General features: G+C 55.7%; 2 protein-coding genes across 7 annotated transcripts; both read left to right on the top strand.

The window, feature by feature from the left end:
• The first annotated feature begins 6,526 nt into the window (after nucleotides 1-6,526).
• On the top strand, nucleotides 6,527-19,304 carry CCDC9 (coiled-coil domain containing 9). Of its 6 annotated transcripts, XM_065926391.1 has the most exons (15): nucleotides 6,527-6,612; nucleotides 8,278-8,351; nucleotides 8,478-8,582; nucleotides 10,309-10,410; nucleotides 10,593-10,841; nucleotides 12,490-12,573; nucleotides 12,671-12,844; nucleotides 13,387-13,568; nucleotides 15,741-15,787; nucleotides 15,908-16,040; nucleotides 16,489-16,579; nucleotides 16,673-17,093; nucleotides 17,418-17,510; nucleotides 18,539-18,588; nucleotides 19,153-19,304. In XM_065926391.1, the coding sequence occupies exons 2-15, from the start codon at nucleotides 8,349-8,351 to the stop codon at nucleotides 19,168-19,170; spliced, it is 1,752 nt and encodes a 583-aa protein (XP_065782463.1). In that variant the 5' UTR covers nucleotides 6,527-6,612; nucleotides 8,278-8,348; the 3' UTR covers nucleotides 19,171-19,304. The 6 variants fall into 6 exon arrangements, with proteins under 6 accessions (XP_065782463.1, XP_065782459.1, XP_065782461.1 ...); XM_065926387.1 differs by lacking the exon at nucleotides 19,153-19,304 and having other exon boundaries at nucleotides 18,539-18,657; XM_065926389.1 differs by lacking the exons at nucleotides 6,527-6,612; nucleotides 19,153-19,304 and adding an exon at nucleotides 7,075-7,199 and having other exon boundaries at nucleotides 18,539-18,657.
• Nucleotides 19,305-20,082: 778 nt separating this feature from the next.
• On the top strand, nucleotides 20,083-21,006 carry INAFM1 (InaF motif containing 1). The gene has a single exon (XM_065926393.1). The coding sequence runs from the start codon at nucleotides 20,220-20,222 to the stop codon at nucleotides 20,658-20,660; it is 441 nt and encodes a 146-aa protein (XP_065782465.1). The 5' UTR covers nucleotides 20,083-20,219; the 3' UTR covers nucleotides 20,661-21,006.
• Nucleotides 21,007-21,322: the final 316 nt, after the last annotated feature.

Below are 21,322 nucleotides of genomic sequence, written 5' to 3' on the forward strand. Positions count from 1 at the left end.
TCCCCTGGGGGGCCAAATTGTCCCTGCTGAGGACCAGGAGGTGAGATCGTGGAGGGTGAGGATAGCAGAAAGGAAAGAGGTGGCACGAGAGGTCAGCAGAGGGCTGGGCACCCTCAAGTCTGCTCTTTCCGAGGAGGGACTCTCTGGAGGATGGACCACATGGAGGCTGGCCGGGCCTGGGGACCGGGTTCAAATTCTGACCCTGCCACTGCAGTGACTGGACTGTAGCCTCCAAGATAGGTCCACTTGAAACCTCAAAACATGACCTTACTCGACTTCCCTGGTGGCACAGTGTATGAGAATCCATCTTCCAGAGCAAGGGACACAGGTCCGATCCCTGGTCCGGGAAGATCCCACACGAGGAAGAGCAACTAATCCCATGCACCACAACTACTGAAGCCCGTGCCCCTAGAGCCTGTGTTCTGCAAACAAGAAAAGCCACCACGATGAGAAGCCTGTGCACTGCAACTAGAGAGCAGCCCCCACTCACCTAGAGAGAAGCCCGCACACAGCAACGAAGATCCCGTGCAGCCAAAAATAACAAAAAATAAATACATTTTAAAAAATGTGAACTTATTGGGAATGAGGGTTTTATCAGATGTAGTGAAAGTCAGGAACTCAAGCTGAGGTCATTCAGGATTAGGGTGGGGCCTGAATCCAATGACTGGTGTCCTTATAAGAGACAGACAAGAAGATACAGAGAAATCCAGAGAGGAAGGCCTAGTGAAGGCTGAAGTGGAGACTGGAGTGATGTGTCTCTAAGCCAAGGGGAAGACTTGCCGGCGGCCTCCAGAGGCTGGGACAGAAGCAGGGCTTCCAGAAGGAAGCATCTCTACTGACACCCTGATTTCAGACCTCTGGCCGCCAGAACTGGGAAAGAATGTATGTCTGCTATTTTGAGTCACACTGCTTGTGGTCACTTGTTATCCGACACCAACCCAGCCGCTCAGCAGCTGTGACACAGTGGATGGAGAAGCCTCACTGAGCCTGTCTTCTCTCTCCGTAAAATGGGTATAAACAAGGCACCCACCTTTTAGGACTGTGACTCAGATGAAAAGAGAGTATCCTTTTAATTGATAAGTTAGCAAACATTTGTGACATGTTCATAGACCATCAGCTGGCCTGTTATGTGGTCAGTGGTATTACATGTAACAGAAATATAATCGGACCCAGGTCTCCTGCATTAAGAGTGTGGAGTCTTAGCCTCTGAACCACCAGGGAAGTTCCTGGTCACAGTGCTAAGTGCCTCTTGCGATATCAAACAACACAGGTGTATTCTTTTACCGTTCTGGGAGTCAGAGATGCAAAATCCACTTCACTGGGCCAAAATCAAGGTGTCGGCCAGACTACACTCCTCTCGAGGCTTGAGAAGAGAATCAGCTCACTAACCGTTTCCAGTTGCTGTTCCAGCTGCGGTCTGTGCATTCTCTGACTTCTGGATCCTTCCTCCCTCTTCAGTACGAGCAGTGAAGCATCTTGCTTTATTGGCACGTGGCCTTCTTCCTTGTCAGATCTCCCTCTGCTTCCCTCTCTCTTCTTTGGAAAATGTAATTAATTTCTTGGTCACCCCCTGTGGCATGTGGGATCTAGTTCCCTGACCAAGGATTGAATCTGGGCCTCCTCCACTGGAAGCGTGGACTCTGAGCCAGTGGACCACCAGGGAATATCCGGCTTCCTTCTTATAAGGACCCTTGTGATTGGCATCGGGTCCACCCCGATGGTGGATGGTGCAGGCTTATCTCTCCATCTCAGGATTCTTGACTTGATCATATCAGCAAAGTCCCTTTTGCCACATAAACATAACGTTCTCAGGCTGCAGGGATCAGAAGGTGGGTATCTTTGGAAACCACTATTTAGCCTACGAGATCCTTGGTGGCTCAGTGGTAAAGAATCCGCCTGCAGTGCAGGAGACGTAGGTTTGATCCCTGGGTTGGAAAGATCCCTTGGAGGAGGAAATGGCAACCCACTCCAGTATTCTTGCCTGGGAGATCCCATGGACGGAGGAGCCTGGCGGGCTCCAGTCCATGGGGTCGCAGTCGGATACAACTTGGCAACTCATTGAGTACTACTGTTCAGCCTACGACACCCCCCGCCTGGTGGCCCACCGGGGTGGCCCAGCGGGGATCTGAACCTAGACAACCTGGTCCCAGAGCCAAGATATCCCTTGTTCTCCTCACTGTCTCTCTGGGGTCAGGCAGCCCCAGGTTCACATTCCAGGTGGGCCACTGGAATGTTAGATGGCTGGGGGCCAGCACCATCAGCTGAGTCATCGTGTCTAAAATGTGAGTGAACACACGGCTCCATATAAAAGCGATAAACAAGGGCCTATGGTAGGCTCAGGGAACTGTAGTCAGTATCCTGCAATAACCTATAATGGGGAAGAGTCTGGAAAAGGACTCGTATGTATAAGCACTTATGCTAGGCTGCTTTAGTCGTGTCCAACTCTGTGCGACCCCGTGGGCTGCAGCCCAGCAGGCTCCTGTGTTCAGAAGGGAAGGTTGTCATTCCCTTCTCCAAGGAATCTTCCTGACCCAGGGATCGAACCTGGGTCTCCTGCATTGCAGGTGGATTCTTTACCATCTGAGTCACCAGGGACACCCACTTTATAATATATCAACATATATACACAAACTGAATCACTTTGCTCACCTGAAGCTAACACAACATTGTAAATCAACTATGCTTCAATTAATAAAAAAAATAGACACGTCTCTAATGGTCCAGTGGTTAAGACTCTAAGCTTCTATAGCAGGGGGTGTGGGTTCGATCCCTGGCTATGGAGCTCAGATCCCACAAGCCCCAGCAGTGCAGTCAAAAGAAATAAAACTAAATAAAAAAATTTTTTAATAAAAATATAAAATGGGAGTGAGAATACTCACCTCTTTGGCTGGGAGGAGCAAAGAGATTAAGACCACATGGGGCCTGAACCCGTGGCTTTGCTCCAGGCAGGGACCCAGGCTCTGGTAGCTTAGCGGACCTTTGAGTTCTTACTGGGCCTCTGTGCTCTCCTTTGCAAAGTGGAGATGATAAAGAATTCCCTTCGTTGCTCAGAGTTCTGATGAAGATGCTGAATGTCCCAAGGAGGGATTCTCAAGGTCTGGCTCACTCTTCCATCTCATTTTCTCATCCCCAGTAGACATACCAAAAGTGCTGTTTCCCTTTTAAAAAATAATTAATTCATTTTTGGCTGTGCTGGGTCTTCGTTGCTGCGTGGGCTTTTCTTCAGTTGTGGGGAGCGGGGGCTGCTCTCTAGTTGTGGTGTGCGGGCTTCTCATTGCAGTGGCTTCTCTTGTTGCGGAGCACGGGCTCTAGGGCGCGTGGGCTTCAGTAGTCATGGTTCATGGGCTTAGTTGCTCCTAGGCGTGTGGGATCTTCCGGGATCAGGGATAGAACCTGTGTGTCCGGCATTGGCAGGCGAATTCGTTATCACGGAGCCACCAGGGAAGCCTGAAATTTCACTTTTTAATCAGAGAGAGAGTGGCCACTCAAACTACACTGAGACAGACTCTTTGGCTATAATATTGGCAAAGATCAAAGAGTGGGAATAGCCCTGTCCGTGAGGCTGCCAGAGGACTATGCGCTCCTGTCCTGCCTGGAAAAGTGGAAGTGAGTACTAGGTCTTTCCTGAACGGCCACCATCAGAGGTGGCTCTCCTGTGAAACGGAGGAAGTGCAAGCCTTTGGGTCCCTCCATTTCCACAGCTTCTCCCAACACCCTGGGAGGTGCCCTTGCACTCTTGTACATTTTTTTTAAGGCTGTGGGATTTTAATTCACCGACTAGGGATCGAACCCTGGTCCCAGCAGTGAAAGCACCAAGCTCTAACCACTGGACCACCAGGGAATTCCCTACTCTTTTTTTTCCAGAAGGGTTTCCAACTTGGTATAAACTTCAGGCTCTGCATACCCTGGGTCCACCTCTCCTCATTTTTTCCCCCAGAAAATAAAAATAGGAATTAACCTCTGATTCAGCAATCTGCCTTCCTAGAAGCCAGAAGAATGGTTCCCATTTATTGAGAACTTAGAATATTTCAGGCCAAGCACTGGGTGTCGATTAATTCATGAATCAATTGAATTCTGTACAACAAACAGTAGGATGGTGTTATGATCTCCGTTTACAGATGGAGAAGATGAAGGCCAGAGAAGTTTCCTTTGCATGTTGCCCAAGATCACACAGTTGCTAAGTGACAGAGCCAGGATTCAAAGCCAGATCTTCTGGCTTCAGAGTCAACAGCCTAATCATGACATTAGGAGTCCTTTCTTGCGCAAGATCACAGATCATGTACTCATCAAGCTATGTGCCTACAGAAATTCAATGCCGCATTGTTGGCAACCTCCCTGGTTGGAAACAACTGGAACATCCACGAGACCAGTTGGACTAAATTATGGCTCATCTGTAGGATAGAATTTCACGTGGCAGTTTAAAAGGTGGTCAACCATCCACAGCTAACTTCAAGGTACAGAATTTCAGTTTTGTTTCATAAACAAGGAAGAAAATAACAGTACTAGCCAAGATTCAGTCAGGGACTTCCCTGGTGGTCCAGTGGTTAGGACTCCTCAATCTCACTGCCAAGGGTCGGGTTCAGTTCCTGGTCAGAGACCTAAATTCCACCCCGCCACACCCCCCAAATCACTCATTCATTAAACAAATAGGTTTTGAGAGACTCTCATGTATGAAGCGCTGCTGGAGGTACTGGGGACATAACACAGACAATATAGTAGAGAAAAAAGTCAGTAAAGAGTCAATCCTGGGACTTCCCTGGTGGTCCAGCGGCTGAGACTCTGTGCTCCCAATGCAGGGATCCCAGGTTCGATCCCTGGTCAGGGAACTAGATCCCACATGCTGTAACTAAAAAGACTCTGTGTGTAGCAACTAAGACCTGGCATAATAAAAATATTTAAAAAAAAAAAAAAAAAGTCAATCCTACAGGAAATTCAACCTTCAGTATTCACTGGAAGGACTGATCCTGATGCTGAAGCTCCAATTCTTTGGCCACCTGATCTGAGGAACTGACTCACTGGAAAAAACCCTGATGCTGGGAAAGATTGAAGGCAGAAAGAGAAGAAGGTGACAGAGGATGAGATGGTTGGATGGCATCACTGACTCAATGGGTATGAGTTTCAGCAAACTCCAGGAGACAGTGAAGGACAGGGAAACCTGGGGTTCTGCAGTCCTTGGGGTTGCAGAGTCAGACATGACTTAGAGACTGAACAACAAGAGAAGAAAGTGAAACATGGTAGTTGAGAGGGAGAACAGTAAGATGGAGAAATAAAATTGAAAGAGAAAAGGATGAGAGGTTTTCAGTTTCAAATTTTCAAATGAGTGGTTTCAAGGAAGACCTCTAAGAAGAGGTGACAATTGAATACACAACTGAAGCAGGTGATGCAGCAATTTTGGTTAGGTATTTGAAAAATTTTTATTTATCTATTTATTTTTTGTGGCTGTGCCTCGAGGTTTGTGGGATCTTAGTTCCTGATCAGAGATTGAACGTGGGCCCCAGGAGTGAAAGCACCCAGTCCTACCCACTGGTCCACCAAGGAATTCTTGGGGAATTTTAAGGATTAAACTGTATGTGTAGAGAAGTTCTCTGAAAGGCTGTTAATGATAATCATATAGGGGCAGTGGACTGCCACGTATATTCCCTTTCCATGTTTTAAACCATAAACTAATCAGCAATCTCAGGAAATCTGGTCTGCCCACTTGTAACTGTCATCACTTCCTGTAAGGATGTTCCATAGCATTTATCATCACTTGTAACAATAGGTAAATTATGTCTAAGCTTTGTTTAATGTATGTAACCCTCTTGACTCTGCAGCCAAACCCTGAAGATCCTCCTCTGAGCATCTTCCAGTTCCCTAGAATGCACCAAGTTCACTCACCACAGGGCCTTTGCACAGGCTGTGTGTCCCCTGCCTGTAGCCACCCCCTCTCACGCTATCCTCGTCTCACTCTGAAGACATCCCCCACAGTTCTGTCTTCTGTCATTTCAGATGTACTTGTGCCTTCCCTCATGAGTCCAGGGATGGGGTCTGCCTTGTTCTATCACCTTAATCCCCACTTCCCTATCCCCCCAGTACAGAGCTGGCACTCAATGCTGATTCAGAGGATGAAGAAGAGATTCTTTCCGTTGAAGACTGTGAGCTCCTACAACTAACTGTAAGGTTTCACTGGCAGGAGGGTGGGGGAGCCCCAGCCCACTCCCCAGCATAAGCTGGCAGGTCAGGCTTCGAGGAGTCAGTCCAGCACCTGGCACCTGCTTATAGGAACCAAGAAAGAGGAGACGCAAGTAGAGGCCAGAGAGAGGATGGTGTTTCCTTTCCCTGGAAGGAGGTCATTCAGGTAGAAGACAGTAGAACAAGCTTGCAGAACACTCTGTGCACTTGCTCAACCCACTCCCGCCTCCTACCGGGGAGGGGGGTAGGTGGAGGGGGTGTTGGGGTGGGGAGCGCCGCGCCTTTAAGGCTCCCGGAAACAGGCCTGCAAAACCGGAAGTAACCCGCTTCAGTTCGCCTCTTCACGTGGTGCAGGCAGGAAGTGACGCGCGTGGCCCGGGAGCTGCAGACGCGGAGGCCGACGGAGCCGGAGTCGCGGACGCCGCGGGGTCTCCGGGACAGGTGACCGGGGGAGGGGGCCGGGAGCGCGCCCGGAGAGGGCGGGGCCTGACGCCCCACGTGGAGGGGAGCGGGCGCTGGCGGGTAGCCCGCCGCCCGCGGGGGCGGGGTCAGAGTACTCCGCGGGGGGCGGGGACTGGACGCCCACATGGGAAGCTAGAAGGGTACTGAGGGGGCGGGCCGTCGGCGGGGCAGGGCCTGGGTGGGCCGGGCTCCGGACGCATCCGGTGCTTTGGTGGGCAGCTGGGGCGGGCACGAAAAAAGTTATGCTGGGGGCGGGGCCAAATAGTACCCGGCGGGCTAGGGGCGGGGCCGGAAAGTTTCCGTGTCCTGGAAGTGGGTCCAGGAAATCAGGGGCGGGGCCAGGGGCTGACCCGAGGGTGAGGGCAGGGCCAAGCGCCGGTAGGGCGGAGCCAAAAAGTTCCTCAGGAACCGGGCCGCTGAGCCAGAATTTAGGGGCGCCGGGGACGGGGCCAGATACTGACGTGACGGGGGCGGAGCCAGGGGCGTGACCAGAGGCTGGGCTCAGCAAATCGGAGGCGGGGCCAGAGTGTTGGCTTGCGAGCCGGGGGCGGGACCGGTGCCTGAAGGTGAGGAGGAGGGGGCGGGTTTACACTGCTGCCTGTGGGCGGGGTCAGGAAGTTGGCCGGGGCGGTCGGACGCCGGAAGGGGGTGGGATTACTGACGCGCATGTGGGCGGGGTCGGAGGTTTGGCGGGAAAGGCGGGGCCGGAAAGTTTGCCTGTCTTCGGGGCGGGGCTGTGGCGTTCGGGACCGGGTGAAGACTGGAACTTTTCCCTAGAAAGCCGGGTGGGGGCGGGGCAGTTTTTTCTGCGCCTGGGCGGGGAGGGTATTCACCCGGGAGGCCGAACCAGACCCGGGAAACCTCGCCAGGAGGTCTTGGGTCTGTTGGAGGAATCTTTTGGGGGGTGCTGGGGGGGCGGGGCTTTAATATCCCTGAGGGTAGGGTCAGCGAATAGGAATAGGGGGTCCGACTAATTTTTGAGTGTAGGGTTATAAAACGTCGCTGAAGTTCCTGGGGAAGAGTCAGGTGTAGACTGTTAAGCGGGATGTGAGCAGCACCAGGTTGGGCACAGCGAGTCAGGCTTTCTTGCGGCAGGTCGTGGGAGAGACTCTTCCTAAGGCTCTCTTGGGGTAGAGGCCTTGGTTTTAAACTTCCAGCACAGGGGTGTGGAGACTGAACTAGGATTTTCGTTTTGAAGGGAGCAGTGTGGGATGTTTCCCTAAGGGTGGGGCAGGCCCAGGACTTTCCCAGGGTTTGTGTGACTACGTTGTTTACATAGGAAATGGATGGGTCCAAAACCTTCTGGAGAGGACTGAGTCTAAACTTTTCCTGGTAGCGGGGTGGGCTAGAAGAGGGGCTTCAAGAAGAGGGGCTGGGAGTGAGGGCGAGAATTCCCTTGGAGTGAAGGGTGTGTGTGTGTGTGTGTGTGTTTCCCTTGGAATGAAGGGTGTGTGTGTGTCCCTTGGAGTGAAGAGGGTGTGTGTGTGTGTGTTCCTTGGAGTGAAGGGGGTTTGTGTGTGTGTGAGGGCAACAGTTCTCTTGGAGTGAAGGGTGTGTGTGTGCATTTGAGGAGCCCCCAGTCTGGGAGAGGAAGAGACTGAGTGGAGCCATTGACCTTAGTCCTTTTGTTCTCTCTGCCCTCAGGAGCCCGCAGTGCTGTGTCCAGATTCCGCAGGGGAGGTTTGCTGGTACCCAGGGCCCACCCTGCCAGTGGAATGGTGAGAAGAAAAGTAGGGTCTTTGAGATCTGAGCCTTGGGGCAGGGGGCTTGGGAGAAGAGGTTCCCGACTCGCAGACCCTGGGGTGGGTGAAGGTTTTCAGCCTCTTATCTGCCCGCCCTCTCAGTCAGCCACACTGGACCTGAAATCGAAGGAGGAGAAGGATGCTGAGTTGGACAAGAGGATCGAAGCTCTTCGGCGGAAGAATGAGGCCCTCATCCGGCGCTACCAGGTGCCTTAGCCCCGCCCTGGGAGACCCCATCCCCTCTCCTCCCCGCAGTGAGTTTCCCTCACCTCTCCCTTCCTTAAAACCTTTTCATGACTCCTCATCACTGTCAGGGTAAAAGCTGAGGGCCTTAGCCTGGGATTCCTCCTTTCATTCCATCATTCGTTTGTTCGTTCACAAGTATTCACCAGGGCCCATTGCTCAGTGGCACTGTGGCGGCAGCGGTGATGGAGGGGCCCCTGGGTCTGCCTTTCCAGGGCTCACAGGCCAGTAGGGGCCCAGCCATGGCTTCAGTCCGTGATGAGCCACAGTGAGCCACGCTGGGATGGAGGAGGGCAGGGTTCTGTGAGAGCCCAGGTGGGGCTCTTCACCCAGCCTGGGGGATATTAAGGAGGACTTCCTGGATAAGGGGATTCTGAGACCCGAAAGGTGAGTAGATGTTAGTCAGTCTTTTATTTTTTGGCTGCACAGCATGTCTTGTGGGGGGTCTTAGTTTCCAGACTAGGGACTGAACCCAGGCCCATGAAAGTGGAGCATGGAGTCCTCACCATTAGACCACCAGGGAAGTCCCAGCTAGTCGAAAAGGAGAGCAGAACACACATCACACACAGGGGACAGTTTGTGTGAAAACTTGGAGCTTAAAGTTGGAGGGTCAGTTGGAGGATATTGACCTGGAGAGACCAGCTGGGGCCCGGCCACGCAGGGCCCAGAAGGCCATAAGGCTAAGAGTTTGGACTTTTTCCTAAGGACACTGGGGAGCCATCGAGGGCTTTGAATGGAAGTGGGGCCAGGTCAGAATAGATACGTAGGAAGACTCCTTTGGTTGCTCTGTGGTGGTAGATGGGAGGAGAGGACACTTGAGACAAGGGGGAAACTGGGGCAGGGACTTCGGCGGGGGGCGAGGGGTGTGGGGGTGTACGGAGAGGAGGTGCTTGGCCTGGGGCAGGGCTGTTGGGAGGGACTCAGTGACTGATGGGCAGTGGCAGGAGGTGAGGAGAGGATCCAGGATGAGGCCCAGGTCCCTGTCACAGGTGACAAGAGTAGGTGGTGGGGCTGTCCCTGAGATAGGAGGAGGAGTAGGTTTCATTTATTCATTCTTCATGCATTCATTCATTAAAAAAAAAAAAAAAGAGGATATTGAGCCTCTGTTGTGTGCCAGGCAGTGTTCCAGGTTTGGGGTATACATCAGTGAACAAAACAGAGAGATATCCCTGACCTGGAGTAGATTCTGTTATGGGGAGGAGCCAGATAAGAAGCAAAATAGACATAATGTCATGTTGTGAAGGGGGCGGGGTGGGGGGGTGGGGGGGTGTGGAGAATGGCAGGCAAGCTGGTCAGGGAAGGCCTTCCTGAGAAGGGAACTTTTGAGCAGAGACCTGCAGGAGGTGAGGGACTGGAGACTCTATGGAGGAGGGGCATTCCTGGCAGAGGGAAGAGCAGGTCAAAGGCCCTAAGGCAGGTTTGAACCTGTTGTGTTCCAGGCACAGTGAGAGGATCACAGTGAGGGAGAGGAGAGGAGTGGGAGATGAGGATGAGATGGTAATGAGACCACACCCTGTGGAGCCCCATTGGCTGTGGGGGAGCCTTTGACTCTGGCTCAGAGGGTCTGAGCAGGGGAACAGCCTGGGGCGGTTAGAGGGAAGAAGTGGGGCAGACTTGGAGATATTCAGGGGACTGTCGAAATCTGGCTTGGACACAGGACCCCTGATACCCGCTATCTCTGATCTCCTAGGAGATTGAGGAGGACCGGAAAAAAGCTGAACTGGAGGGAGTAGCAGTGACAGCTCCCCGGAAGGGCCGCTCAGTGGAGAAGGAGAATGTGGCGGTGGAAATGGTGAGCTCCACTCCAGAGTGGGAACTCGTGAGGACTGGGAGGGGGTGAGAGTTGAGACCTAAGAGCTTTCTCAGCTGCCCCAGGCCTGTGGGGGCCTCCATCCTGGCAGCCGCCGTCTGGGCCTGGGGTGTCCTGGTCTCCCTGCCTCAGTGACTGTCCTTTCCCCTCTCCCCCCTTTCCAGGAGAAGAACCTGGGTCCCTCCCGGAGGTCTCCAGGGACCCCTCGGCCTCCAGGGGTCAGCAAGGGAGGCCGGATCCCCCCTCAGCACGGAGGCCGGGCAGGCATGGGCCGGACATCCCGCAGCTGGGAAGACAGTCCTGGGGAGCAGCCTCGGGGAGGTGCTGGGGGCCGCGGCCGGAGGGGTCGGGGCAGGGGGTCCTCTCATCTCTCTGGAGGTGGCGATGCCTCGACTGCCGACCGCAAATCCAAGGTAGGAGCCCAGAGGGGGCTGAAGTCTGCCTGAAGTCCTTTGGGAGGCTCAATGTTGTCCTGTTGCTCTTTCTGTTTCTGCTCTCAAATGGATTTTCTCCTTCATCCGTCTTTCACTGTCTCTCTCTTTTTTGGACCCTCGCTCCGCCTCTTTTTCACCTCTTCCCTTTCTTCCTCTCTCCCCCAGACCAGTGCTGTGGGTGCTCTCCCTGTCTCTCTCTCTGTCTCCTGTTTTGCGCTCTGCTGGGTGCTTGTGGCATCTGCCTTCCCTTCCCTTTATGTCTTTCTGGTGCTGTCTGGTCGGGTCTGCCCAGCGCGCATGCGCCCGTGCTTTCCTCATTAGTGTGCGCATGCGCACATGTTCTCGCTCGCTGTCATTCCCTGAATTAGTTGGTAGGGAGTGGTGAGGTTCTTACTGTAGCTGCTCTCAGCACCCCACGACACAGATTAGCAGAGTGGGAAAGTTGCCCAGCCTGGTGGCTTAGGGGACAACTTTCTATAAGTTCCCTGTCCTTGGGCAGTTCACTTCCCCTCTAGGAGATTCCAGGTTCTCACTTTTAAACGGGAATGAAAATCACGGTTTTCATAAGCATCGTGTGACATCAGGCATAGAAACCCTCAGATTAAGCACTCAATGTATGTTTCTTAAGGATGTTTAGAAAGAACCCAAAGTGCCATGGCATTAATCAAATGGAAGTTTATTTCTCTATTGTATGCTGAGTCTTGGAAATGCAAATGTTCCCAGCATCTTGGGCACCTGCTCATCTAAAATTCTGTCACCCGGGGTGGGGGGAAAATTGTTACCTAGGAAAGGGAGGAGAATGAATTGTGGGGGTCACCTGGCCATCTGCCAAGTTTTTACTGTGGCAGCCATCGCAGGGGTCCCCAACCCCTCTCCCAGGCTCAGCATTTTGCCAGAAGGATTAACAACTGAGATTTATTACAGGGAAAGAATACAGAGCAAAATCAGTAAAGGAAAAGGGCCCATGAGCCAGAGCCTGGAGGATACCAGGCGCTAGCTTCCAAGAGTCCGCGTCCAGTGGAGACATAAATTGTTGTTTAGTCACTAAGATGTGTCCGACTCTGCATCCCCATGGGCTGTAGCCGGCCAGGCTCCTCTATCCATGGGATTTTCCAGGCAAGAATACTGGAGTGGGTTGCCATTTCCTACTCCAGGGGATCTTCCCCACCCAGGGATCAAACCTGTGTCTCCTGCATTGGCAGGCGGATTCTTCACCACGGAGCTACCAGGGAAGCCCAGAGACACATAGGCTGCACTTAATTGTTCTTCATTGACAACATATGTCAAAGTTCATCTACTGGGGACTCGTTATAGAGCTAGTGCCCAGGCTTCTTATCCGAGGCAGGTCACATAGGTCCCCTCTGCCTACAGTACACACCCAGATTCCAGACCCTAGAAGGAAATTGGGTGTTCATCATACACTGTAATGCAGAAAAAGTCTAGGCACGTGGAGCTCCGCTTACTGGTTAACTGTTGACAGGACGTGCAGAGAGCGAGTGTCCAGGTGCCAGCCAGAGGCTGCCTTGCATAACAGGTCTAAGGAGAGAGCCTCAGATGGTGACAAACGCTCGGACTGAGTAGCTCTTTCTGAGGCTCTCTCTCTCTCTCCTCTCCTCCCCGCAACAAGGAGTGGGAGGAGCGGCGGAAGCAGAACATTGAGAAGATGAACGAGGAGATGGAGAAGATTGCAGAGTATGAACGCAACCAGCGGGTCAGTGCCACGGGCGCCCCCTGGCGGCGGGGCGGAGCCGCCGGGTCGGGGGAGTGCTCCAACACCCCCACCCGCAATCAACTCCACATGCCCGCAGGAAGGTGTGCTGGAGCCCAACCCGGTGCGGAACTTCCTGGATGATCCCCGGCGACGCAGTGGGCCCCTAGAGGAGCCTGAGCGGGACCGCCGGGAAGGCAGCCGCCGGCACGGGCGCAACTGGGGGGGCCCTGACTTCGAGCGGGTGCGCTACGGCCTTGAGCAGGAACGGCAGGTGGGTGCGGGCGGCCTGGCCACGACTACCGCCCAGCAGCCAGTCTCTGGGTTCCACCGGGAGGGATGTGTGTCGAGCGCCGGGCACGGCGCAGGGAGAGGCTGCAGCTCTACCGCTCAGGCTTCCCTCCAGTTGATGTTTGCCCCAGAGCCATACTGCTTTCTGTTTGTAGCTTTATGATGTGTGTGGGTGTGATTTTCCTCCTTACTAACGTTATTGATGTTTACTGGGTACCTGCCCGGGGCTAGCTGCTGTTTAGGTGGTGGGGCTAAATCAGTGGCCATGTAATAAGATGTCAGATAATGCTGAATGTTGGGCAGATGGCTGCAGCCCAGCCAGGTGAGGGCAAGGAGAATAGCGAAGGCTCTGGGGTGGCCTCTCTGCGGTGGCATGTGAGCAGATGCGGCTTTGATCTCCACCCTGTCACCTCCCCCTGTGACCTTGAGCCAGGGGCTCTACCTAGGAGCTTTGGAGGCCTCAGGGAGGGGGTGCAGCGGGGAGAGACGTGGGCGGAGCCCTGATTGCCCATCTTTTGGGGGCAGGGCCGCCGGGCCGGCCTGGGCGGCACCGGGGACATGACGCTCTCTATGACGGGCCGAGAGCGGTCCGAGTACCTGCGCTGGAAGCAGGAGCGGGAGAAGATTGACCAGGAGCGTCTGCAGAGGCACCGCAAGCCCACCGGCCAGTGGCGGCGGGAGTGGGATGCCGAGAAGACGGATGGCATGTGAGTCTCCGCCCTGCCCGCCCCTGTGGGGCTCCTCGACCTTGGCTCTGACTTCTGACTCCTTGGCCTCTCTTGGGTTTCTCATCCTGTGTATCAGTTAGCAGGAGCCAGGTAACACTGCATAACCACCACCAAATCTCAGGGGCACAGAAAAGCGTTTCTTTTTCCTTTTTTTTTTTAACACCAAAAGCATTTTGTATTGGGGTATAGCCAGTATAACAACAAATGTGGTAATTTGAGGTGATCAGCAAAAGGACTCAGCCATACTTTTTTTACAACCATTTATTTATTTATGTATTGGCTGCGTCGGGACTTGGTTATGGTGTGCGGCCTCTTCATTGTGACCCGAAGGCTCCAAGGTGCCTGGCCTCAGTTCTTGTGGTGTGCAGGCTTAGTTGCTCCAAGGCTTGTAGATCCTAATCTTAGTTGCCCGACCAAGGGATTGAACCCAAATCCTCTGCCCTGGAAGGTGGATTCTTAACCACTGGATGGCCAGGGAAGTCCAGAAACATTTCTTTCTGTCGTGTTTACGGGTCTTCTAAGTTGGGCTGATTCAGGTTGGACTGGAAGCTGTGGGTCCCGCTGGGGTTGAAACTCACTTCCACCCGGGATGTGTGTATTCTGGGGTTTGCGCTGAGGGAAGGGGCTACTGGAGGAAGCACTGGCCATAGTGTTGGCAGATGTGCAGGAGGGACAGTGACACACGTCCTCATTCTGTTAGCCAGCAGACCCCACCTTGCTGCGGCAGGAAGTTAAACTCTGCCCACTCTTGTGGGTAGTACTGCAGCAGCTCTGTGGCCGAGGGTGCGGATGTGAGTTCTCATGCAAGGAGGGCATGAAGAATTACAACGATGACCCCTTGGCATCCTTCCTTCATTCCTCTAACCTGTGTCTGCCACCTACCCAAGCACCTTATCCCTGTGGCATTATTATTCTCAGGTCTGACTCTGTCGCCTTTTGGGTCCCAGGAAACATCCCATTAGTCAAACTTAAAGCGAAGGCATCATCCACAGGAGGGCTAACTGCCATAGCAAAGGTGGAGAAGATTCTGGAAGAGCTGCTGAATAGCAGTCTTAAGATGGGCAGCTGTCATTTTTACATCATCCTCTATCCTTTGCCACAGCGCTGGCTAAAGAAAGAGGATCTTGTCTGTGTGCCTGGAGGTCGGAGCATTTATTTTTGGATTGTGAGCTAAGCCTTTGCCAGCATGAGAAACATTTAGCACAGATACTGTAGCCGATCTTTCTAAGGGGGGAGGCAGGTGAGCTTTTTCGGAGATGTTCTTAGGCTTAAGACTGAGAAAGTAATTATTTTCCTCTTCGTCCCCACAGCAGCCTGCAGCAAGTCTCACGTTTGCATTGAATAGAGCAGATTGTGCAGTGAATAGAGCTAATGTCAGACGCTGAAGAATAATGAAGTGGAGTGTGGAGAGGGTTGGAGGCTACTATTTTAGACCTAAATAATGTATGTAATTGGGCTTCCCAGGCGGCTAGTGGTAAAGAACCAGCCTGTGAGACGTAAGAGATGAAGATTCATTCCCTGGGTCAGGAAGATCCCTTGGAGGAGGGCATGGCAACCCACTCCAGTATTCTTGCCTGGAGAATCCCATGGACAGAGGAGCCTGGTGGGCCACAGTCCATAGGGTCACAAAGAGTTGGACATGACTGAAGCAACTTAGCATGCAACACAGTGTATGTAATAATACGTGATTGAAAAGTTTAGGAAGGCCTCTGAGCTGAGGCCTGAAGGAGGTAATGGAGCGGGCCCTGGAAAGATTGGAGAAAGCAAGCCCCAGGAGTAGCACGTGCAAAGGCCATGAGGCAGGAACTGTATGTGGTAGGAGAGCTCTCTAAGCTCGGGAGGTGAGAGAGAGTGGTGGGAGATGTGGCTTGACAGGAAGCTGGGGATGTTGTACTCACGTTTTGTTGAGGTGGGGAATTGCTGTCAAACACTGATCATTTTCTTTCTGCGTTTGTACCGCCGTGTCACATTTGCTCTTGTCTTCCGCCTGACCCTGTGCGTTAATCACTGACACTCCCCCATTCGGGTTGAGGACCTTGCCATCTGCGATCTTGATTTCTAACCGTGGCCCGCACCTCCCCTGACGACTCCCCGCCCTACCTGTTCTCTCTGTGCCACCAGCTGCCTGCTCACCCCTTTCTTTCTCCCCAGGTTCAAGGATGGCCCAGCTGTGGCCCTAGAACCATCCCACCGCTATGGTGAGTGGGAGTTCTTGGGTGGGGTGAGGCAGCTGGCTGGGACGGGGTATTGGGGCAGGGTGGGATAGGGGTGGCTTGTATGTGTCTTCCACCCCCGACTTCCCCTGGGTTTTGTTGTAGATGACCAGGCTTGGGCCCGGCCCCCCAAGCCGCCCACTTTCAGGGAGTTCCTGTCCCAGCACAAAACTGAGGTCAGCCGCAGAAAGAAGAAGAGCAGCCGACCCCAGCCTAAGGCAGCCTCCCGTGCCTACAGGTGGGGGCCCCCTTCCCCTTGGACATGCACAGCCCAGCGGGACTGTGTGGCTCTACCTCTGGCTGTTTTCTGGCTTGTGTGTTTGGGGGATGTTTCTGTCCTTTCTTTCTCTATCTGTCTCTCGGGCACTTGTCTCCCTGTGGGTCAGGCACTTGGTTTTGGGGGCGTCAGGGCCTGGCTGTTGCTTTACCCTCATCTGTTCCGTCCACCCCTCCCACCCATCTCTTCTGCCCACCTGGCCCCTCTCTACCTGGCCACCTCCGACACCTGGGACACACACCCTATTTCCTCCTTGGTGCTCTAGCCTGCCGGCTCCTTGTCTGGAAATCCCGAAGACCTGCTCTCTCCACCTGTTGAATTTTGCAGCTCTGTCTGGGGAGGAGCCTGAGGTGGGAAGCCCCTTCCTCCTGTCCATCTGGGCTTTATTCCTTTCCTCTGTCCCCTCCAGTGACCACGATGACCGCTGGGAGACGAAGGAGGCCGTGTCCGCAGCTCCCGAGCCCCCGCAACCTGCTCCCCCCAAGGAGGCGCCCACGCAGGTAGGGCAGGCTGTCAGCTCCTGGCAGGCAGCACGGCGTGGGGGTGCCTGGGGGCCTGCAGCCTCTCCCTGACCTGCCTTGTGTTCCTCACAGCTGCCTGAGACCCCGGCCCCTGCCCATCGGCCTCCTGAGGATGAGGGCGAGGAGGGCGAAGGCGATGAGGGCCAGGAGGGCTTGGATGAGGGGGAGGACGGGGAGGATGAGGAGTGGGAAGACGTGAGTGAAGATGAAGAGGAGATAGAGGAAGAAGAGGAGGCTGATGATGAGGAAGAAGAGCCAGCTGGAGATCACCAGGAGGCTGAGCCCAGTGGGAGCCCCAGCGGGAGCCCCACCAGGGAACTCGGTGACAAAGAGCCCGCCAGGCTGGAAGAGCCCCTGCCGCTCCCCCAGGCCCCTGCCACGCCTTCCAGCCCCTTCTCGCCCCCCGGGGGCCATCAGCCTGTGTCCGACTGGGGTGAAGAGATGGAGCTGAATTCTCCCCGGACTGCCCACCCAGCAGATGCTGTCTCTCCGGGTGAGGCCTGGCCGTTTGAAAATGCATGAAGCTGGCTGCTTGCGTGTGTGCTCAAGGGGTGCATGGGGGACCCTCAGGACCCAGGGACCCTGTGTGCCCTGGTGGCTAGGGAGGATGGTCCATGCCTGTCTCTAGAAGGCCCACCCCCAGATCCTGCCCTGCCCTGAGCCATTCAGAGCGCCCTCCCCAATAAAGAGATCACTTCCTCAAATGACACTTCCCACATGTGTCCTTAAACCTCCTCTCACTCCCCCAGAGCCTTCTGTCTTTGGAGGGGGGGTATTTGGAGGGGAATGGGCTTGACTGGGCCTCCCCCTTTCCCAGGAGGTGACCAGCCAGCCCCTGCCTCCTTGGAGAGTGGGCCCAGCGCCCCAGGAACCCAGAAAGCTGAAGAGGAGGGGTCTGAGGCAGCTCCAGGTTGGGGGAGTGGCTGGGGTGGTGGAGGTGGCCTTCCTTCCGCTTCCTCTTGGGTTGAGGGGAGGACGGTTTGGGGGCAGTAGAATGGAGTGGATACGTCTCCATTATGGGTGTGGGGTGGCTGCTGGTCCGGGGATGGGGTGAGGGGGGCGGGGCTAGGCTGCTGGGTGGGAACGAATCCAGGGTCAAGGGGGTGGAGCTACAGGGAGGACTTCCCAGAGGCGTTTGGGGGTGAGGGGGTGGAGCCAGGGTGGGATTAGGAGGTAGAGGGCTACTCCAGGGGTTCTGTAATCTAGAAACAAGGGGGTGGGTTAAATTGATAGGGAGGAGCTTAGAGCAGGATTTGAAATACAAATCGGTCAAAAATGAAGAACCGGGGAGGAGAGTAATGGATCTAGCTGTGGGCGTGATTACAGTTTTGAGGTGTAAATTAGTAAATGGGGTAAATTAGAATAGAAATACATAAAATATCGGGGTAAAAACTGTGGCATCTAGCGGACCTGGAGCAACAGGCGAACCCAGTCTCCACCTCCGCCAGGCGGAAGCCGGGTTGTGGACCTCCGACCTCCCCAAGGAGTAGGGGTTAGGACTTGGGGGCATAGCCAAGGAAGGTCTGGTTAGGACTCAGAAGGTGGACAAGGGAAGTGGAAGTAGATCCTATAGGGCAGGCTTGCTAGAGGTTGGCTTATGTCCGTGGGGTGAGGCTGGGATGGGAGAGGACAGAGGTTAGGATGGCGGCTGAGGTCTTGGTACCCGGAGAGCTTTGTCTTTGGGTCACGTGACTGCGATCTTGCTGTATCAAATTATGTATTCGATTGTAAACAGGGTTCTGTTGCGGGGTTGGGGGGTGTGTGTCTGCGTAGATCCTCTCCGAGGATTAAAGGAGCCTGAGACTCATAAACCGCTTAACGCAGGGTGGGTGGCAGCCAGGCTTGGTGGGGTGGAGAGGCGGGGCTAGGGTGTCCGGGGGCCGGCGGTGGGGGGCGGGGTTACTGTTGCCCTCAGATGACCGCCCTTTCTCTTCGCAGAGGCGGACCCCGAGGGCCAAGAGACCGCAGAGATCGCCGACTTCCAGAGGGTGCGTTTCTGCAAAGTGGTGGCGGCCGCTTCACCACCGGGGGCCGCCCGCTGACCGCGCCCGCCGACTGCGGCCTCCGCGCTCTGCACTAACCTTCCGCCGCCTCGCTCCTCTGCCCTCTGCTTCCGCCACTCCAGCCAGGAGAGGGTTAAATGTAAGGGCGGGGGGAGGAGCCAGGGGTAGTGAACCGAGTGGGGCCAGGGCAATACTCCAGTGTCACAAATAGGGGGCGCAGTGACACCAGGGTGGCTGAGACACCCTCTACTTACCCACTTTCGGAGGCCATGGGGGTGTAGGTGCCAGTTCCCCGGGCCGTTTTCCGCCTCCAGGAGCTTATATCTGGGGCATGGCTTAATAACCGGTGACTCTTGAAGGACCTGATTTCCCCGGCCGCCAGCCTGGTCCCTATTAAACGCAGTGCTTCCGCTAACCTTTGAACTGTGTTTCTGGCGGGGGCAGGCTGGGTTGCTGTGCTTGGCGGGCTTGTCCGTGGCGGCAGAGGCGGGAGGAAGGGGCTCTTTCTTCCTCCACCCCCCTGATACATCTTCCCTCCCCCCCCCACAGGCCTCCCCGAATTCCTGAAGACGCTGCTGGGAGGGGACTGACGCTTCCCCGCCTTGATGGGGAGGGGGCGGCAGGAGGGGTTTGGTCTGGATCTCCGAGCTGTGCTCTATCCTCCCTGGAGCCCGCTTTGGACCCCATGGCTTTAGAGAGGGAGAAATTGAGGGTGGTGGGGGAGGAGACGGGGAGGGGGCGTGACGGGTGTGGGGCGGAGCTGGAGCTTCGGCGTCTGAGTTTAGACCTGAAGAGACAAAATATGGAGGAAGAGGCGCGTCCAACGAAGGGCGTGGTTAGGATGTTTGGGGCCCGCATTGTAATGGAGTTAAAAACAAGGAAGGGTGTTAGGAAGTGAGGTGGAACCACAGCGCAGATTTAGATGGGAATCCCTAACGCCGGTGTGGGGCGCAGCCAGCGGCCAGAGAGCTTGGTTTAGAATGGGGTGCTCAAACTAGTGGAGTGAGGAGGAGAAAAGAAGCGGAATCTGGATTGAAGACAGATGAGGGTAGGGGGAGAAGACGGTGGAATCGAATGTTAAAGGCAAATTACAACTGGGGCAGGACTTAAAAGGCCTGAGCTTGGCAAGGGAGCGGCGGAGCTAGATGCCGGGGAGAAGTCTGAGTTCCGAAAGGGGATGGGTAGGGCGCGGGGAGGAGGAGAGAAGGAGAGAGCGGAGGTAAGCTCCGGGGCGGGCATAACACCGAAGCCTGGTAGGAGTCGGCTGGGAAGAGACCAACATTTGAGAAAAAGCGAGGTATTGCATGCTTGGGGCGGGGTCAGAACGCTGTTGTTAAGCCTTAGCTTGCTAGGGTTTGGCCGGAGGCTGAGGAGGAGGCGGGCCTAGAGTGCGGAAGAGGCCCGCCCATTCGGGGGGCGTGCCCACGCTGGCGGGGGCGTGGTAGGGCGGGGGAGAGTTAGAACCCGGAGGAGGCCCGCCCACGCGGGGCCGTGGCCACGCTGGCGGGGGCGGGGTTGGACGTGGAGAGTTAAGCGCGGAGGCGGTCCTCCGGAGGGGCGGGCCGAGGGGGCGGGGCCTGTGCGGGCTGTGGCTCCGGGCCGAGTGGGCTGCGGGGATGCGGGGCACGAGCTGCGTGGGCGGCGGCGGCGAGAGCCCGGGTGGCGCAGGGCTGAGCGAGGGCCCGCGGGGCCGTTGGCTGCGCCTAGCCCCGGTCTGCGCCTATTTTCTCTGCGTCTCGTTGGCTGCCGTGCTGCTCGCTGTCTACTACGGTCTCATTTGGGTTCCCACGCGGCCCCCTGCAGCCCCAGCCGGTCCGCCGCCCAGCGCGCAGTCCTCTTCGTGCGGCGCCCGCGCGGGTGCGCTGCCTGCCCCGGCGCCCGCCGCAGCCTCGGTCTCTTGCCTCCTGGGAGCCCCTGGCGGGCCGAGACCCCAGCTCGAGCTGCCGCGCAGCCGCCGCCGCCGCCGCCGCCGCCACAGTGACCCCAGCCGCCGCCGCCCGAGCCGCCAGACGCTGGGGAAGACGCCGGAGGCCGCGGCGGGGCGAGGACCCGGGTAACCTTCCTTTTCACCCAAGATGGACCGTCAGCCTTCGAGAGCCCGGCGCCCTCCGCGGACGCGCCGGTCCCGAATTGGTGTCTGGCTCCCTCTTCATGACACCGTCTAGCGTCTGCGGAGCCGTCATCCTGAAGAATGGGGGGCGAAGGGGAGCCGGCTCTGGTCCTCGCTGCTCGCAGCTCCTCCGCCGTCAGGCCGGGTCCTTCACCAGGCAGACCCCATACTGGTCACTGCCTCCTGCTCCTCCCGCCGTAGGGTTCTGTGCACGGAGCCCTCAGCCGGCCCCTCTCCTCCCTCCCTGAATCTCCGTGTGCATCTATCTACCTGCAATAAACTCCAGCCCCAGCTGCCTCGTGCTGTATTTGTCGTGTTGTCTGCAGAGGGGCCCCTCTCTCAAGTTTGTGAAGGCAAGCCCTTCCTGGCATCTGGGCATCGCCTCTCACCCTGGGTGGGCTGTGTGCGTTCTCCTCTTCCCGGGGTGGGGGAGGTCATTTTCTTCTTCCGTCGCCATCGTGTATTTTCTGGGTTGGGGTGAGGAGAAGACGCTTATCCGCAACAAGGTAGTTGAAGGTCAGACGGTGTGTAGGGCTTCGCAGGTTTTTGCGTGCTTGCAGAAGACAAGTACCTCTGGAGGGGAGAAAAGGGCTGGCCTCCGGTAACAGC

This window comes from Muntiacus reevesi, chromosome 2 (assembly GCF_963930625.1).
Source record: "Muntiacus reevesi chromosome 2, mMunRee1.1, whole genome shotgun sequence".
In the NCBI taxonomy this organism is placed as follows: domain Eukaryota; kingdom Metazoa; phylum Chordata; class Mammalia; order Artiodactyla; family Cervidae; genus Muntiacus; species Muntiacus reevesi.